Raw genomic sequence first — 17086 nt, 5'->3', positions numbered from 1 at the left:
GGAGAATTGTGAGTTCAAAGCCAGCCTCAGCAACTTAGTGAGGCCCTAAGCAACTACTTAGAAACCCTATCTCTAAGTAAGGGTGGGGGTCACTGGGAATGTGGCTCAGTTGTTAAATGCCCCTGGGTTCAATCCCCAGTACAAAAAAAAAGGGGGGAATAGGAAAAGAAAAAAATGACAGGAGGTGTAGATTAATAGAAATTTAAATAACATACAGCAGGAGTTTTTAGTGGCCAGGGCTAAACTATAGCACCAAAGGATGCACATGTGGGTGCAAAACAGCAGCTACTTCAAAATGCTAGGAGTAGTTGAAAGGGCGAAGCCATCTCTTCCAAGCATGCCTTGCCAAAGTGGAAAGATGTAAGCATTCAAAAAGTGCAGGAACAGCTGGGCACGGTGGCACACCTGTAATCCCTGCAACTTAGGAAACTGAGGCAGGGGACCGAAAGTTCGAGGCCAGCCTCAGGAATTCAGCAAGGCCCTAAGCAACTTAGTGAGACCCTGTCTCAAAATAAAAATAAAAAAGGACTGAGGATGTGACTCAGTAAGGTCCTGGGTTAAATCCCCTATACCAAAACAAAAGCAGGAAAAGATTATCAGAGAAGTTGGGGAGGGGTCACTTGTTGGGGAGGGAGAGCTGCACTGGAGTGAGCATGTAAACCAACTCCTGGGTGACTCGCAGAGTCCTGTTCCTTGAACTTGGTGGTGGCTGCCTGGGTGTTTGCCTTAGAATAATTTGTTCAGCCACGAATGCCACACGCTTGTGTGGGTCTCCTTGTCTACATTTTACTTAAAAGAAAAGGATTAGAAAAGGGCAGGGTGGGGTCAGGGCAGTCAGGGCCTGTTTAGCTGCTGAGGGTGAGACCCGGAGGAGGTGGCAGCCAAGCAGGGAGCCGGGGAGGACAGGCTCAGGTGAGGTGGTGCCCACAGGCTGGAGAGAGCGTGGTGCCTCCAGAAGAGGGGCCAGAGGCGCAGCTCCAGGTGTGGGTGCGCTTAGGCTGTACTTAAGAGCAGTGTGACCCTCTGGGCCCTGTGTGGAAGGGGGATTTGCAGGGACCGAAAGCAGATGCAGGGAGGCCAGTCACTGGCCGTGACAGGTGTGCAGTCTAGCTATGACCTTAACGCTGATCTCAGCAGAGAACAGAGCGCAGGATGGATGGGAGGTGGAAGGTGTGGCAGTAAATTGACTGGACGTGGTGCAGGGCTGGCCAAAGGCCTTGGCAGCCAGGTGGCCACAGAACATTTTCTCAGGGGAGGATGGTGGAAGGATGAGTTTGAAGAAAAGAGCATGTTACCTTCAAGGCAGCCGGATGAGGCCATCTGGCTAGAGCCGCAGACACGGCGATTATCTGCAGAGAAGCTACTGGGAGCCATGGAACTAGCGAACCTCGGCCAGACCCCAGGCTGCTGACACATAAGGGCTGGGTAGGCAGGCCAAGCCTGTGAAAGCCCAGGAGCAGCCTGCCAGCTGGAAGGCACCCAGGCGAGTGTGGAAGCACTGAAGTCCAAGGAAGGGCGGAAACGAGACAGGGGAGCGGACAGCAGGGCGCTGTGCCGCCGAGAGGTCCAACGTTACAAGCACAGAAAATGCCTTTAGGATCAGACGGCGTGGAAATCGCAGGAGACTGGACACCAGCGCGGCAGAGCAGTGGAGACCGAAGCCAGCCTGGTGGACTGGAAAGTGGGGGTAGGGTGGGGGCTGGGGAGGGGTCAGCTGTGTAGAGGAGGGGGGCCTAGTGTGGAGGCCCACAGGGTACCAGAGGTCCTTTGTGTTTGGTCTGTTTTGCAGTAAGAAAAATAAGATCATTTTTCCAGTTCTTAGAGTTTTCTGTAGAGGAGAGGGCGAGCGTGCAAGAGAAGGAAGAGGGGAGGGCTGCGGAGCAAGCGGAGGCCTTGGCCGAGGGCCGCATGGGCAGGGAGGGGCTGCAGGTGAGCCTGGAAATTGAGTAGCTGGAAGAAGAGGTGCACCCCACCTGATGGCTTCCTTTGTTTTTATCATAAGACAAGAAGGTCATCTGCTGGAGGGTCGGGGGGAAGTGTGGAACGGTCATCAAGGAGAGAAGGAAATGGAGAGAAGGAAACCATGTCAGGAGTTGAGAGAGAAAGCAGTTTTTAGCTGTAATAGGAAGAGACTGGAATCTGCAGTCAGATGCCCACGTTCCTTCCAGCCCTGTCTGTTTGTCGTTGGGTTGGTTTGTTTTTGTTTTGCAGTGTTGGGCCACATTTCTTGCCTCTCTATAACCCCAAGTCACAGAGCCCCTTGGAGCTTAGCTTCCTCGTCTTTGAAGGAGGTAATGATAAATGCCGCCCAGAGAATTGTTAAGGTCCCGAGAGGAGCACACGCAGCAGTGAGTTGGGAAGATAAAGCGCTGGTCGGGGCTTTCTGTTTTTTGAGACAGGGTCTAGCTAAGTTTCTGAGACTGACCTCGAACTTGCAGTCCTTCTGCCTCAGCCTCCTGAGCCAGTGGTTATTGATGAAAAAGATAAGACCAATAATATATGACAAATGACCCCCAAAATGAATGACTCTGTTGGTCCTCAGAAGTGGGTTGAGAGTTCCCTCCTTCCCTGAACGGAACTGCGGTGAGAAGTCCCTAGGTGTCTGTGACGCACAGCAACAGCCCTCGGGGCCTGGTGACTAGAGAAGAAGCTGAGTTAGTTAGTTCCTTACAGGAGAAACTGGTTTTTTTAATTCTGTATAATTTCGGTTTGTTCAGTGCTTTCAGAATTCTTTCATGTCTCCTTTTATTTCATCCCCGGCGATGGGAAATTTTGTTCTTATTTAGTAGATGGGTAGCTAAGGGACTAAATAACTCATTTGCAATAGTACCACAAGTTAAGTGGGAAAGTCGGGGCAAGCACACGGGCGCCCTCGGATGGCGGTACTGTCTCACAGTGGCTGCGCATAGGAGTGGACGGGGCATAGGGTTCAGGTCCTTGTCCCAAGGCTCTCTGTTGTTTGACCTTAGCAAAACTCAACCTGCCAGGGCCTCAGTTTTTAACTTGTGTGACTTGTCCCTCCCCTGTCTGCTGCAGGCCTGGGTTGCCAACTATGAGAGACCCCGAATGAATGCCAACTCCCTGCTGGCCAGCCCCACGGGCCTCAGTCCCTACCTGCGCTTCGGCTGCCTGTCTTGCCGCCTCTTCTACTACCGCCTGTGGGACCTGTATAAAAAGGTGAGGGCACAGAGAGGGTGACACAGGCCCAGTCTTCTAGGCCTGCCAATCACCCTGAAAAGGATCCTTCCCCCTCTGGCCCTCAGCGGGGGCTGGGTTGTGGATCCTGGAGGTGCTGGGTCCAGGGGAATCGGGAAGAGTTGATTTTCATGAGGTGGCAGAGCGGAGCATGTGCTGAGTCACTATCTGAATGAACCCAGATTTTCCAGTAGTGCAGAAGGACAGGTTGAAAAGCAGGCCTCAGGGTGTGACTAGTCTTGGGGCTGCAGCAGTGTCCCTTCCCTGAAGCTCTCTTCGGTCTTTGTTTTTGGTGGTGCAAGGATCACACTCAAGCAGGCACTGTGCCCCCGAGCTATACCCAGCCTTTCTCTGCAACGTTAACACTGCTCGGATCCGTGGGCTGGCACAGTGGGGCTGGGTGTTGACTCTGTAGGCACACTGCATCACTTCTAGGGGACAGGCCCTCTGGGTGTCCAGGGGATTTGGAGCCACCAAATTTGGGAGCTCTAGGTTGCTTTGTGGGAGAGAGCTGAGTGACCAGAGCTAAGGTCTGGGCGAGAGTATATTCACGTGGAACCCTGCCCCTCAGGTCAAGAAGAACAGCACACCTCCCCTCTCCCTGTTTGGGCAACTCCTGTGGCGAGAGTTCTTCTACACGGCAGCCACCAACAACCCCAGGTTTGATCGCATGGAGGGGAACCCCATCTGCATCCAGATCCCCTGGGACCGCAACCCTGAGGCCCTGGCCAAGTGGGCCGAGGGCAAGACAGGCTTCCCCTGGATTGACGCCATCATGACCCAACTGAGGCAGGAGGGCTGGATCCATCATCTGGCCAGGCACGCTGTGGCCTGCTTCCTCACCCGCGGGGACCTCTGGGTCAGCTGGGAGAGCGGGGTCCGGGTGAGTGCCCTCAGCGGAAGCCGGCCTATACCCTCCCATCGGGCCCAATGAAGGGCAGCCCCTTTCTGGGCTGAGGGATAGGGCGGGATCCCTGGGACCAGGAGATCCCCTCCAAATCCTGCGTGGCCTGCCCTCAGCAGAAAGGCTTTGGCTCCTCGGGACATTGTGGTGACTTGGGAAGGACGATGGCAGTAGGTGCCCAAGGAGGCTGATGGTCTCCCACCCCTCTAGGTGTTTGACGAGCTGCTCCTGGATGCAGACTTCAGCGTGAACGCAGGCAGCTGGATGTGGCTCTCCTGCAGTGCTTTCTTCCAGCAGTTCTTCCACTGCTATTGCCCTGTGGGCTTCGGCCGCCGCACGGACCCCAGCGGGGACTACATCAGGTGAGGCTGCAAGCCTGCTGTCTGGCCTCTGGCCATCATGGCCTCCTCCTAGGATGGGATGCCCCTGGCCCTTAGGAGGAGGCCCAGCCATGCTAATGGGTCGTCCACTGTATGTTTCAGGCGGTACTTACCCAAATTGAAAGGCTTCCCTTCTCGATACATCTATGAGCCCTGGAACGCCCCAGAGTCAATTCAGAAGGCAGCCAAGTGCATCATTGGCGTGGACTACCCACGGCCCATCGTCAACCACGCGGAGACCAGCCGGCTCAATATCGAGCGAATGAAGCAGATCTACCAGCAGCTCTCACGCTACCGCGGACTCTGTAAGGAGCCACTGGCTGTCCTCCCGCCCCCGCCATCTCCTAGCCGAGGGAGGGACGGCACCTGCAGGCCCAGAGACCTAGATAGATGGGGACTTGCAGAGGCTTTCCAGGGAATCCAGCGCTGTCTTTTAAGGCTATGATATTGACTTGACTTCCTGGGACACAGGACACTGCAGCCTGGGCTGGGTGGGACCTCCCTGGATAGTAGATGGAGTTGGAACCCTCAGCGACAAGGGCCCACCCTCCCGACTCCTCGTTCCTCTTGCCTGCACTTCTGTACTCCTCAGGGCTGCATTCTGATTACGTCCCTGCCTCTCCCCTAGGTCTGCTGGCATCTGTCCCTTCCTGTGTGGAAGACCTCAGCCACCCTGTGGCAGAGCCTGGCTCGAGCCAGGCTGCCAGCACCTCCAGCACAGGTGAGTTGCAGAGCTGGCTTGTGGCCTCCTGTCACCTATGCCACCACTTCAGTCTTCAGGGCTGAAACCAAAATTTGTCCTTGCCTAGGGGAGCTCATATTCCACCTGGGCAGACAGGTAGTAAGGGAACCAAGTAAAATCATAAGAAGTGCTTTTTAGGGGAGGGATACTGGGGTTGAACTTAAGAGCACTCAATCACTGAGCCACATCCCCAGCCCTATTTTGTATTTTATTTAGAGACAGGGTCTCACTGAGTTGCTTAGCGCCTCACTGTTGCTGAGGCTGGTTTTGAACTCGAGATCCTCCTGCCTCAGCCTCCCGAGCCATCGGGATTATAGGTGTGCACCTGCAGAAAATCGTAACAAGTGCTTTTGAGGAAAATCCAATTGAGTGGCTCAATGGAGAGGACTGGGGAGCTAAGGGTTCCTTGGGCCACTTTAGCAGAGAGAGTCAGAGAACACATTTCTGAGGGTGGCTGATGACCATGTGATGAGCAGAAGTCAGCTTTTCTAAGAACTGGGAGGAACATTCTAGGCAAAGGGAATAGCAAGAAAAGGCCAGAAACAGGAATCAGCAGAGCCCACTGAAGGGACAGAGGAAGGGCAGAGGCAGTATGTCATGCATGAGGAGCTAGGATGAGCTGGAAACAAAGTGTAGCAGGATAAGGAGGGTCCATGTCACTCTGAAGGGGTCAGCAGGGTGGGGCATGGTCCCACTTTGGAAGGTATTTTTTGGGGGGCAGCGGGAGCTGGGGATTGAACCCAGGGTCTTGTGCATGCTAGTCAAGTGCTCTGCCACTGAGCTACACCCCCCAGCCCCCACCAAAGTTTTAAAAGCTCTGCTGGCTGCCATCTGGGAGTGGACAGTGTGGGAGAGGCATGAGCACATCAAAGCAAGGAAGTGGGTGCGACCGGTGTGCAGCAGGAGGTGGCAGTGACGGCGGGAGATTGTGTGCTGCATTCTGAGCCTCTGGCTGTGGACTGAGGATAGCGATATGCCGCTGACAAGAACTAAGGCTTCGTCCAGTTACCCAGCCGGGCTGGCACCATGGGTTGGGGTTCTGCTCGTCAGCGCTGCCAGAGGCCCAGGGTGATGGGGGAGTGCCTCGCCTTCAGAGCAAGGACATCAGACAGGCCAAATCCCCTTTAACCTGGAACCCGTGGGATGGGGGCTGGAAGCTGGAGCCCCGCCAGCAGTCCTGGCCGTGTTCTCAGACATCTCCGGCAAGGTCACTGCTGAAAGGAAGGTCTGAGGGGCAGTCTGTGGCCAAAGAGCTGCTGCTACAGGGTGGGGTCGTCTTGGCTATAGGTAGTCTCTGTGACCCTTTAACATGCTTCCCTGCAGGCCCCAGACCACTACCCAGTGGCCCAGCATCCCCCAAACGCAAGCTGGAAGCAGCTGAGGAGCCGCCTGGTGAAGAACTCAGCAAACGGGCAAGGGTGGCAGAGTTGCCCACCCCAGAGCTGCCAAGCAAGGACGCCTGAGAGTGAGTGACAGCAGCCTAGAGTCACCCTTGGGAGAGAGGTGGGCCTTGGCTTGGAAAAGCACTGCCTGCCAGCTAAAGGTGAACAGTGAGCCAGGCGAAGTGCAGTCTGGTAGGGGACTGTGGCGTTTTTAAGATTTCAGCTTAAAATTCTACCATTCTGACTTTCAGACCTTCTAAAATTGAAAAAGAAATTTAGAAGTTGAAGCCCTTTGCTTTGTTTGCCAGCTAAGAAGAAGGAAATGTTGGTTGGTGGTTTGGTTTGGTTTGGGGGTCTTTTTGATGCTTTCTACCTGTTAAAAATGAGTCAAGTCCAACAAAAAGAAATCAGACCCAGATATGATGCTGTGGAGTGGCCCTGGGGTTTGGAGGAGGTTCCCAGCCCCCACTGTCCCAGCAGGCTGTTCTGAAGGCAGGCCAGCGGAGGGCAGCACCGACCTCCAGAAGACAGCGAGAGGCTGTGCCCAGCCCCTCCTGAGGACCAGGGCCCCCACCTCTCCAGTCACAGCCACCCCTTCCTTCTCACCTTTCTCCTGTGACTTCACCTCTGCACTTGTCTGTCAACACTCATCTTTTCTGGAAGCTTCTCGAATGTCATTAAAACAAAAAAAACAAAAACAACAACAACAAAAAAAAAAAACCTGTCCCTTCCTTCCCAAAGCAGGAAGAACCTTTTGTGCCTTTCTCAGGGAAATAGAAATTACTGTCCTCTGAGTCATCACGTCAGGCTGAATAGATTGGAGGGAAATTTCCTCAATGGGGCTCTTAGGTTTGTTTTTCCAGATCCCTCTCACCTCAGGGACATGCTGGGGCATCTAGTATGAATGTCTAGGTCTGTGAGCTCAGTGAGACAGCAGCATCTGATGCTCGTACCCTCTACCTTTCCTGGGCTCTTTGATGTAGACGCTGCTCATGGGCAGACTGTGCTGTCTTATTCCTGGGACAGTCTACCACCAACCATAAATACCACTTTCTCAGTTCTCTTAGTTCTGTGATGCTAAGCAGAATCCTATCCATATTATAAGTCTGGAATTTTCCAGGCCCATGCTTTGATTTTCAGGCAAGATCAAAGAACAGAGAGGTTAAAATCTGGGTCAAGGCTGCTCAGTAAACTGGTGGCATCCAAGTCAGCATGGCATTGTTGCCAGCAGATGTGTGAGGAAGGAGAGGCATAAAAACGTGATGTGGTGTCCATCCACAGCAAGTCAGCAGTCTGCTTAGAAAAGGAAGATAAATAAGCCAGGTGTGTGGCAATGCCTGTCATCCCAGCTGCTGCCAAGACTGAGCAGCAGCATGGCGAGTTCGAGCCCAGCCTGGGCAACTTAGTGAGACCCTGTCTCAAAACAAGAAATAAGGGCTGGGAGGGTAGCTCGCTGTTAGAGTGCTCCTGGCATGTGTGCCAGTTGGGAATGAGTGGGATGCTGAGACCCATAAAGAATTCCTAACCCCAAATTCCAAAATCCAGAATGCTCTGATAACTAAAAGGTTGTTTTTTTGTTTTGTTTTGTTTTGTTTTTTTGTTTTTAAATCCCAAACTGTTTGAGCACCAACATATTGGTCAAGAGTTTTGAATTTTGGAGATTTTGGATTTCAGGTTTTCAGATTAGGAATGCTCAGCCAATAAAATCTATGCAAATATTCCAAAATCCAAAAAAACCCTGAAATCCAAAATATTTCTGATTCCAAGCGTTTTAGTGAGGGATGTTCGACCTATAATACAAAACCCAGTCGAGTGGCTAGAACAGCCAGGGTAGCCGGGCGCAGTGGGGCCCACCTGTCATCCCCGCAACTTGAGAGGCCGAGGGGGGGGGCAATCAGGAGTGCAAAGCCAGCCTCAGCAACTTGGTGAGACCCTGACTCAAAATACAAAGAGCTGGGGGTGTGGCTCAGTGGTTAAGCGCCCCAGTTCAATCCCTGGCACTAAAACAACGACAGCTGGGGGTGTATTCTTCTCACTTAACGGAAGGTCCGGAGATCAGACTTGCTGGCTTGGGTTTGGTGGCACCGCAGTGGCAGTCAGCTCTTCTGAGATTTGCTTGACCATTGCTCGGGGGTCCCAAGACGGCTGCTCCAACTGCAGCCATTGGTCCCTCTTCAAGGTAGGAGATGGAAGGGCCGCAGGTACAGTTGTGCTCGTCAGTTAACAGGTTTCACACATTCCCAACTCCTGAGACATGTCCCAGGCCATGGGGGTGCAGAGAGAACCTGACCAACAGGCTCCTTCCCTCGGGTGTGTATTAGTGGGAGAAGATGGAAGGTAAAGAAATAAGGAGATGTTTAGGTGTCAACAGCCCATGAGGGCTATGAAGAAAAATCAAAGTTGTATGAGAAGAGAGAGTAAAGGTTGGCACACAAGAAAGATTGCAGTTTTGTAAGTAAAGGTTGTTGGTCCAGGGACTGTACTTTGAGAATCACTGACTTAGACCAATCATGGTCCATTGTCTGGACCAGACCTGTGACCCCAGGTGAGCTATGAGCTAGGAAGTGTGGACACTGGAAGACACTCAGGGTCTACATCATGTACAGAATGCTCCCCCAGGGCCGGGCTCATAAGCCCTCAGCAAATGATAGTTCTTGTTATGATACGTATTATTAGGTTAGTGTCTTAGAGGAACTTAAGGTCAGAGTTGGGTCTAATCCTAAAGGGCCATGGTCTGGCAGTCCCTTGGAGGACTCTAGGAGTGAAGAAGCCCATGGAGTGGGGATGATTGAACTGGCATGTTGGGGACACTAAGCACTAGATTGGACCCTGCAGAGGAGCAGGTGGGGAGAGAAAGCCAGTTGAGAGGCAAGCACTGATGATATCGCAGGGTGCAGAGCAGGCCCCTGCCTCTTGCTCTGGAGTCCAGGGGACTGTGTCAGCATCCTGGGGTTTCAGGGACTGCTTCTTGAGGCTTACTGTGCTCTTAATTGGTGACTCCTTGGACAGTTAGGCCAAGTGAGGCTGTGGAAGGTGGGAGTTGGGGCCCAGAGGTCAGAGATGTCAACAGAACAGACCCCCTCCAGGATGCACTGCTGAGGGTCACCATGTTCTTTGGAAACCCTGCGTCACCTGTATACTGGCAGGGCTATGGGCCTACACATTCTCACCTGTGAAGTGGCTGTGATAGCCTCTCGTCAGTTGCCCTGCCTGTTGCAGGTACCTGATAGGGAAGAAAATGAGCAGCCACACATGCAAAGTCTTCGTGCAAGCCAAGTGTTCCGTGCAGAGGAGAGCATGGTACCACCTGCACGCGTTTCCCAGAGTAGCTGTGATTATGTTGTGGTTATTCAGTCAGAGCGAGCCCCCTGTGCTAAGGAGCCACAGGATGCAGACTCTAGGGCTCAAGTCCATGCAGTATCGTGTTGAGAGTAGTCTGGCCCCTCCTCCCTCTCCCTGTGCCAGTTTTGGTCGTGTGACTTGGGGGACACATAGCCTCTCTGAGATGCTTCAGGTATAAGGTGTCAACAATCATTCTTTACCAAGCTGAGGGCTTCATCCTGTATCTTTCAAGGTCTTGTCATTCTGAGCGCTGCGCTTTGTGATTCTGGTGTGACAGTGTGCAGGATGGACTCTCAGGTTGAACTGGTACTATAGGAACACAGGTCTGATATCGGGAGAGCCCGTGCCCACTCCAGTCCTCACGGCCGAACACCGCGCTGTCTCCCCGCGTTCACTGAGCTGAACGGCACGCCCGCCTCTGGACAGTGCTCATTTCTGCTGGCATCCCAGAGCTGCTGGCCATCCAGGAGCTCCTCAGGTCCAGTCGTGCGTGGGTTCCTCTCACTGGTCCAGCTGTCTGACCACGGGAGAACATTCCGCGTGTCCACCACCCTTCTGCTGGGAGTTGTGCCCCCTGCGTACAATGATCATGGCCACGGAGCCCTCTGTCCCTCCCTGTCGTGCGCCCATAAGCCCTGGGGCTTCATTGAGTGACACCTGACTGCTGGCATCTCCTGGCTGTCATTTTGACACCTGTTTAGTTGTGTCCTCCCTCCTCGCATGTGGCAGGCACTGGCAGTCTAAAAAGTGGGCATGGAGGCAGCCTGGCATTCCAAAAGCGTTGAGGCGCTGCCTCAAGCCAGCGACCACTTGCCAGTCCTGCCACTCCTGGCTGTGTGACTTCACATTGTCTCACTTTACAGTTCCTGAAAATGAGCAGTCCCTCAGTGTTCCTAGCACTTTCCCCAGCACTTAGGAAGTCGTCACTGGCTGACTGTCCCTTCCCTGCTTAATATGATTTGCATGGTGCTAGAAGGGACGGGTGTGGCTGACGGGTGGGGACTAACTGAGAGCGTCCAGCCAGCTCATCTCTCACCTCCCCGGTCCTGACTTGGGGGCTGGTGACCACCCCTCTGCCTGTCTTCCTCTCGGGCATGTGGTGTGGAGGGGAACATGGAAGCTTGGTTACAGGTCGCAGACCACGCCTCCCAGGGCCCTGCGCCTGTTGACACCAGGAGGCCTCTGTGGTTGCCCCTGCGCCCTCTCTCTGCAGATGTGTGCCCAAGCCTAAGAACAAGAGCACAGCCCTCTGCTGAGCGACAGCTGGAGGCCCAGTCGAACAGAACTTTGCCTTACTCAGTAGACAGGGACAAGCTGGTCCTTCTAAACCTGGTGTCCTGTGGTGATGGCTGTAAACCCATTGTAGAGGGTCTGGGTGACTGGGCTTATCTGAGGCCAGCCTACTGCCACCTGCCTTCATGAACCCACCCCAAACAAAGTGGCCTAGATTATTGCATCTCACCCCCACTCCCTTAAGGTGAAACTGGCTCCTAAACCCTTTGTGAGTCCCCTGCCTTTGGAGATTCTGATGGAGGATGGAGCCTCTCCCCAGAAAACTACACGGGTTCATGCACACTAAAAAGTGTGTACATGATACATATGCATGCAGGAATAGTATTCAGCCATAAAAAAGAATGAAATTCTGCCAAGCATGGTGGTGCATGCCCGTAATCCCTACTACTCTGCAGGCTGAGGCAGGAGAATCGCACATTCAAGGCCAACCTCAGCAACTCAGCAAGACCCTGTCTCAAAACAAAAATCAAAAAAGGGGCTGCAGATGTGGCTCAGTGGTTCAGCACTTCCAGCTTCAATTCTCAGTACCAAAAAAGAAAAAGGAAAAAGAAGGAATCCTGTCATTTGTGACAAGGATGGAACTGAGATCTTTATGTTAAGCGACACCAGCAGGTCCAGAAAGACAGGTACACATGATCTCATAGGTGGGTTCTTTTTCTTTAAGTTGATCTCATGGAAACTGAGAGTAGCCTCTGGTCACTAGCGGGGAAGTGCCAGGAGGTGGGAGCTGGGTCACAGGGCGAGGTCGGACGCCAGTGTGCAGTGGCACAGCAGGCGATGACGGCGCCAGTTACGTGCTTACTGTGTATTCCAGAAAGCTAGGAGAAAGGAGTTTGAATGTTTTTGCCATAAAGAAATGATACGTGGCTGAGGAGATGGCTGTGTTTAGCCTGGTTTAAGTAACGCACTGTGTGTACGTGGATCAAAACATCACATGGTACCTTTAAAGTTAATTTTTAAAATGTGCCCGTAACTCCAGAGTCCTCACACTGCCCCGTAAGCCCATCCTTAGACTCCTGAGGGGTCCAGGACCCTGGTGTACAGCCCTCCTGTGGAATCTCCAAGCCCTCACCTTCCCCAGCCCTGAAGGTGGAGAAAAACAAACTAACGTCAGTGGGTGTGTTGGGCGCGCAGGACCCAGTGTGGCATGTTCTCCAAGCCTGAGCTGTTCTGGTTCAGAAGAATGCTCATCTCTGTAGCTTCAGAGCAGGGCCGGAGGGAGCCTGGTGTCTGGACTATATACTCCAACCAGACTGTTTCAATAAATATACCCACACCTTAGTAACAGGTTTACTAATTGGTAATGTGAAAGTATGGTTATTACAGTGCAAGTTTAAAAGGAAAAAGTGTTGCCAGTAAAACGCATTTTAAAGAATGAGGACTAGTACTGACCTGCTGTGCTTCTGCCCTTCATTTGCTGACTTCTAAATGAATTACCACCATCCAGATCAAATCTGCTTCAGGTTTAGCCTGTGGCCCTAAAAGGACTTCATATGATGGAAGGCTGATTTTGGATTTGTGTCTCCAACTTCTGACTTTTAAGAGCAGTTTTCCTTTTCTAATAACATTCTAACTTCAGTTTATGTTGTTCGGATGTTAACTGTTATGCCACCATGTTGATTTCTTGTTTAATTTTTCTCTAAAAGTCTTAATGAAGAATACCATAACATAGAAATTACTTACTGATAAAACCTACAGATTTTGGAATCAGAATAAGCTGCAGTTTCTCTGTCTTGGCTCTGTTATGTATGAATGCTCTTTTCTTAGGCAAACTACCTAAACCCTCTGGTTTCAGTTTTCTCCTCTATAAAAATAAAGGTAGCATCTTTAGAGTTAACTGGATCACAGGTTGTGCTAGTCTGGAAGAACTGCCCACAGCTAAGCACCCCAGACCAGGAGGCTCCAACAGCAGACGCAACATATCCTCTTACAGTTCTGGGGACTTGAAGTTCAAGATCATGGTCTCTCTCTTTGGCTTGTAGATGAACTTCTGCCTGTGATTTCACATGGTTTTCCCTCGGTACCGTCCAGGTCTACATTTCCTCTTCCTAGAAAGACACCAGGCATATTAAAATTATGGGTCACCCTAGTCTCCTCATTTTTACTTAATTGGCTCTTAAAGGCCCCATCTCTATTGGGCATGGTACCACATGCCTGTTAATCCCAGCAATTTCGGAGACTGAGGCAGGAGGATCACAAGTTAGTGAGACCCTCAGCTATTTAGCGAGACCCTGTCCCAAAATAAAAAACAAAAAGTGCTGGAGATGTAAATGTAATGGTTGAGCACCCCTGGGTTTAATTCCCCAGTACCAAACAAATAAAATAAAAATGAGAAGACTGTCTCCAAATAAAGTCATATTCCGAGGTGTGGGGGGCGGGGGTTGTCAGAACTTTAGCATATAAATGGGGGGGGCGCACAGTGTGTAGAACCTGCCTGCGGGAGGCTGGGCGGGCCTGCGGGTGCCACCTCCTCCAGCACTTTAGGAATGCTGTTGTCTCTGTAGATTCTCAGATACACTCAACCTTTAAAACAGGCAAGCTGACATTATGCTGGGCTTACCCTGTTCTCTGTTATCAGGGATGACGCCCTTTCTTCCATCTGCCCCAGATTTGTAATGTTATAAATCTTTAAAATGAGTCATCATGTGTCTCCTGTTCCTTCCTGTCCCCTGTTCCCTGCCACCTTCCAGCCCTGTGCCAGGGTTCCTTTGTCTGTATGTGGAAAATTTTTCACCTGCTGATTCTAAATCCATCCCTTGCCTTACTCTTCAGAATTACTGCTCCCAGCTGGGCCCAGCAGCACACCTGCAATCCCAGCAACTTGGGAGACAGGAGGATCACAAGTTCAAGGCCAGCCTGCACCACTTAGAGAGACCCATTTCAAATTTAAAAAAAAGAAAAATGACCGGGGATATAGGTCAGGGGTAAATCACCTTGAGTTCAATCACCAGTATTGACCCCCAATATATATATATATATATTTATATGTTTATATAAACATACATATACTTTCCTCTTTACTGGTTCCAGTGGCTTCTTGTTGAGCCACTCTTTTCTGATTCTCCATCTCTGGCACCAGCTGCTGTGCCCTCGTCATAGCTGAGCTAGTTCACCTGAGGCTTCCAAGGAGTTGCATGGCCCTGTCCTCCACTGCCCTCAGCCCCGATGGACAGTCTTCAGGCAAGAGTGTGTCCTATACTTGCACTTCAGAGGGGCAGTATCTAGTCACCCCCGTCGCTTCTCAGCAACAACCCGTCCCCAGATCCTGTGGCCATGCAGCTCCCTCTTCGGGCTCCTCCCAGGCGTTGTCCCCAGAGCCACTGTGTCCTAGGCGACAGAGCAGCCTCCTGACTGACTGCCCTCTCCCACTTGTTTTTCTCTTCCAGCTGCTGAGCCACTGCTCCCTGAGCAAAGCCCAGGTGCCCGAGCAGCCACCACGGCCGCAGAGTGCAACCTACAGAGAAGCCGATTACCTCGGAGATGGAGCGAGCGTGTGTGTGCGTGTGTGCCGGGAGGGCGAGGTGTGCTGTTTGCGTGTGCATGCGTCTGTCTACACTCGTGGTCCTGAATGCTGCCTGGGCTGCAGGAGCATCTGAGCTCCCCTCCCCACGAGTGCAGCTTCCTGCTCTCCAGATGTGGGGCTCGAGGTCTCCAGCAGTGGCGCTGAGACCTGTCCCTACCTGCCCCTGCCTTGTCCGAATAGAGCACAGTGGTAGGACCCCAGCTGGACTCTGGCCACTGCCTCCCCACTCCTCCCTTCCTCCTCACACAGACAGAGGAGCAGGAGGGCCACATTTTTGGCACTTGTTCAAAACATGGGATTCTCGAGGCAGCCAGAGTCCTGCTGAGTTCTTGACTCTCTGAGGCTGGAGGCTGGGCAGGCTGCGGCGGATGGGTGCTGTACAGACTGAGCCACCCGCCTTCTTATTTTAAAACTCCCTGGGCATCTGGAACTGAGCACGAGGCCGTAGACAGATCTGAAAAGTTCCCACCATCGTACAGAAGGACACCTGAGTGCCTGACTGGCACAGTGTGTGTCTGGCACTGGGGAGGGTAGCGTGTGACAGCACATCGGCCTTCTCAGGACTAAGAACCCAAGGCCACGGTGAGAGTCCGTTTCTCACTGTTCCTTCCCTAGAAGATGAGAGTCAACCTCAGCCTCTACCCAAGAGCTGTGCAGGGACCAGGGTCAGAATCAGTCCCTCCAGCAGGAGGAGACCAGGTCCAGGTGGCTTAAGGTCCTCAGGCTCCTCTGGCCACACTCCAAGGCACTATGGTGCTCCAGGGAGGACAGCTGGTGCCAGCCAGGGAAGTTGGCTGCTCTTGGTTTCTAGACTTGCAGGGCCAGCTCTGAACTGCTCAGCTGTCCCAGTAGCTGGACTCCAAAGACAAGGGACTGAGGGGTGGGACTGCCAGGGCGGTCAGCAGAAGTACACACTGAGCTCACACTCGGCACGCCATCCCGAAGCAGCAGGTGGGAGGTTTGGATCAGAGACGCCATGCCTGGCATTCCAGGAGCAGCCGGCCTCCCACCTCGGCCTCCCACTGCCCAAGGCCTGTGTTGAGGACTGTGTGGTCAACTAGAGCAAGTCTTCCTTCCACCCTGTGGCCTGCACTTGAGCCACAAATTGTTTGTCTGTGCGTGTGCACGTGCGTGTGTGTGCACAAAGCTGAAAGGCTAGTTCCTGTTAGGATTTTTGTTTTCACATGTTACATTAAGCTGGCCTCTAGGCCTTTACCTCCCCTGGGACCTTTCCTAGCTTCCAAGTTGTTAACTCCCTTGGCCCTGGCCCTGACTGTCCTCTGTCCCTGGGGCCAGGCTCCTGTCTCCTGGAGCTGTCCAGCATACTGACAGGCTTCTTCCTGAGATGTCCTCAGGTTTTCTCAGCAGAAAGATGCCTTTAGAGTCCAGCTGTTGTATGTTTGTCACCCTCACTAACATGTCCCATAATCACATGGGGAAAGCAGCGCAGGTGATGGTGCTTCAGAGCACTGGGTTGAGGGCTTCCCTGTTCCCTCAGCCCCCACCAGGAGGAAGGAGAATGGGGGTCTGCTGCTGGCGAGGAGCGGGCCTGGGAGAGCTGGTCTGAGAAACAGGAGGTCCAGCACTGAGGGGTGCACTCAGCATTTATTTAGCAGGCATTTCACCCATCAGGACGGCTCTCTTCCTGCCTATTTGCTGATGACTCTTCCCTAAGGTACAAATTGTCAAGACCGAGTCCCCTAGTTCGCCATTCCTGGCATGCTGGCCCATTCCAGGACAGCCTTTCAGTGGCCTGGAGCTCCATGGTGGCTTCGCATTGCCCTTCTCCTAACCCAGGTGGCCAGGAGGGCTGCCACAGAGCAAAGCCCTGAATCCTAATCCGAGGGCCAGGTGGGGAGGAGATGGTCATAGGAAGAGTGCACTTCATGGAGCTTTCCTGTTGCTGGAGAGTGTGTCGCTCCCGCAGTTGGTGAATATTCACTTGTTTTATAAACGTCTAACCTGAGTAAAGTTGTGCTGTTGTCGATCTTGTGGGAGGTCTGGGGAGTGGGGGTTGGTACGGCTGAGTCCGAGCGATGCCAGAACCTCTTACTCCTCAGAGGGAGGAGGCTCCCAGGGGAGGCCCCACCGGAGCTTTCCCGGGGCAGCTCGGGAGCTTGGCTGGAGCTGCGCAGAGCACTCTGGGCTTGGAGTGAGGGTCCTGAGTGCTACCCTGCAGTGACCCCCTTAGACCATCCCCAGCCAAGGGTCAGACTGTGGCCAGCCCCAGTCCGTCCTTCACCTCAGTGCAGTGGCGTAAGCCGCAACTGTGAAGTGAGGAGGGCATGCTCAGATGGCATGTTGGAGGTGGGCCACAGCCCAGCC

General features: G+C 52.9%; 1 protein-coding gene across 1 annotated transcript in view; it reads left to right on the top strand.

Moving 5' to 3' along the window:
- The window catches only part of Cry2 (cryptochrome circadian regulator 2), a 32212-nt gene extending 15485 nt beyond the window's left edge, over positions 1–16727 (top strand). The window contains exons 6-12 of the mRNA XM_047516364.1: positions 3037–3177; positions 3767–4078; positions 4310–4461; positions 4582–4784; positions 5108–5200; positions 6545–6686; positions 14625–16727. Of these exons, the coding sequence (XP_047372320.1) occupies positions 3037–3177; positions 3767–4078; positions 4310–4461; positions 4582–4784; positions 5108–5200; positions 6545–6684 (1041 nt within the window). The 3' untranslated portion in view covers positions 6685–6686; positions 14625–16727. The remainder of the gene's footprint in view (positions 1–3036; positions 3178–3766; positions 4079–4309; positions 4462–4581; positions 4785–5107; positions 5201–6544; positions 6687–14624) is intronic.
- Positions 16728–17086: the final 359 nt, after the last annotated feature.

The sequence above is a fragment of the Sciurus carolinensis genome, chromosome 11, assembly GCF_902686445.1.
Source record: "Sciurus carolinensis chromosome 11, mSciCar1.2, whole genome shotgun sequence".
Classification (NCBI taxonomy): Eukaryota; Metazoa; Chordata; class Mammalia; order Rodentia; family Sciuridae; genus Sciurus; species Sciurus carolinensis.
The sequence above is the reverse complement of the archived record's forward strand: the minus strand, read 5'-3'. Positions and strand labels throughout refer to the sequence as shown.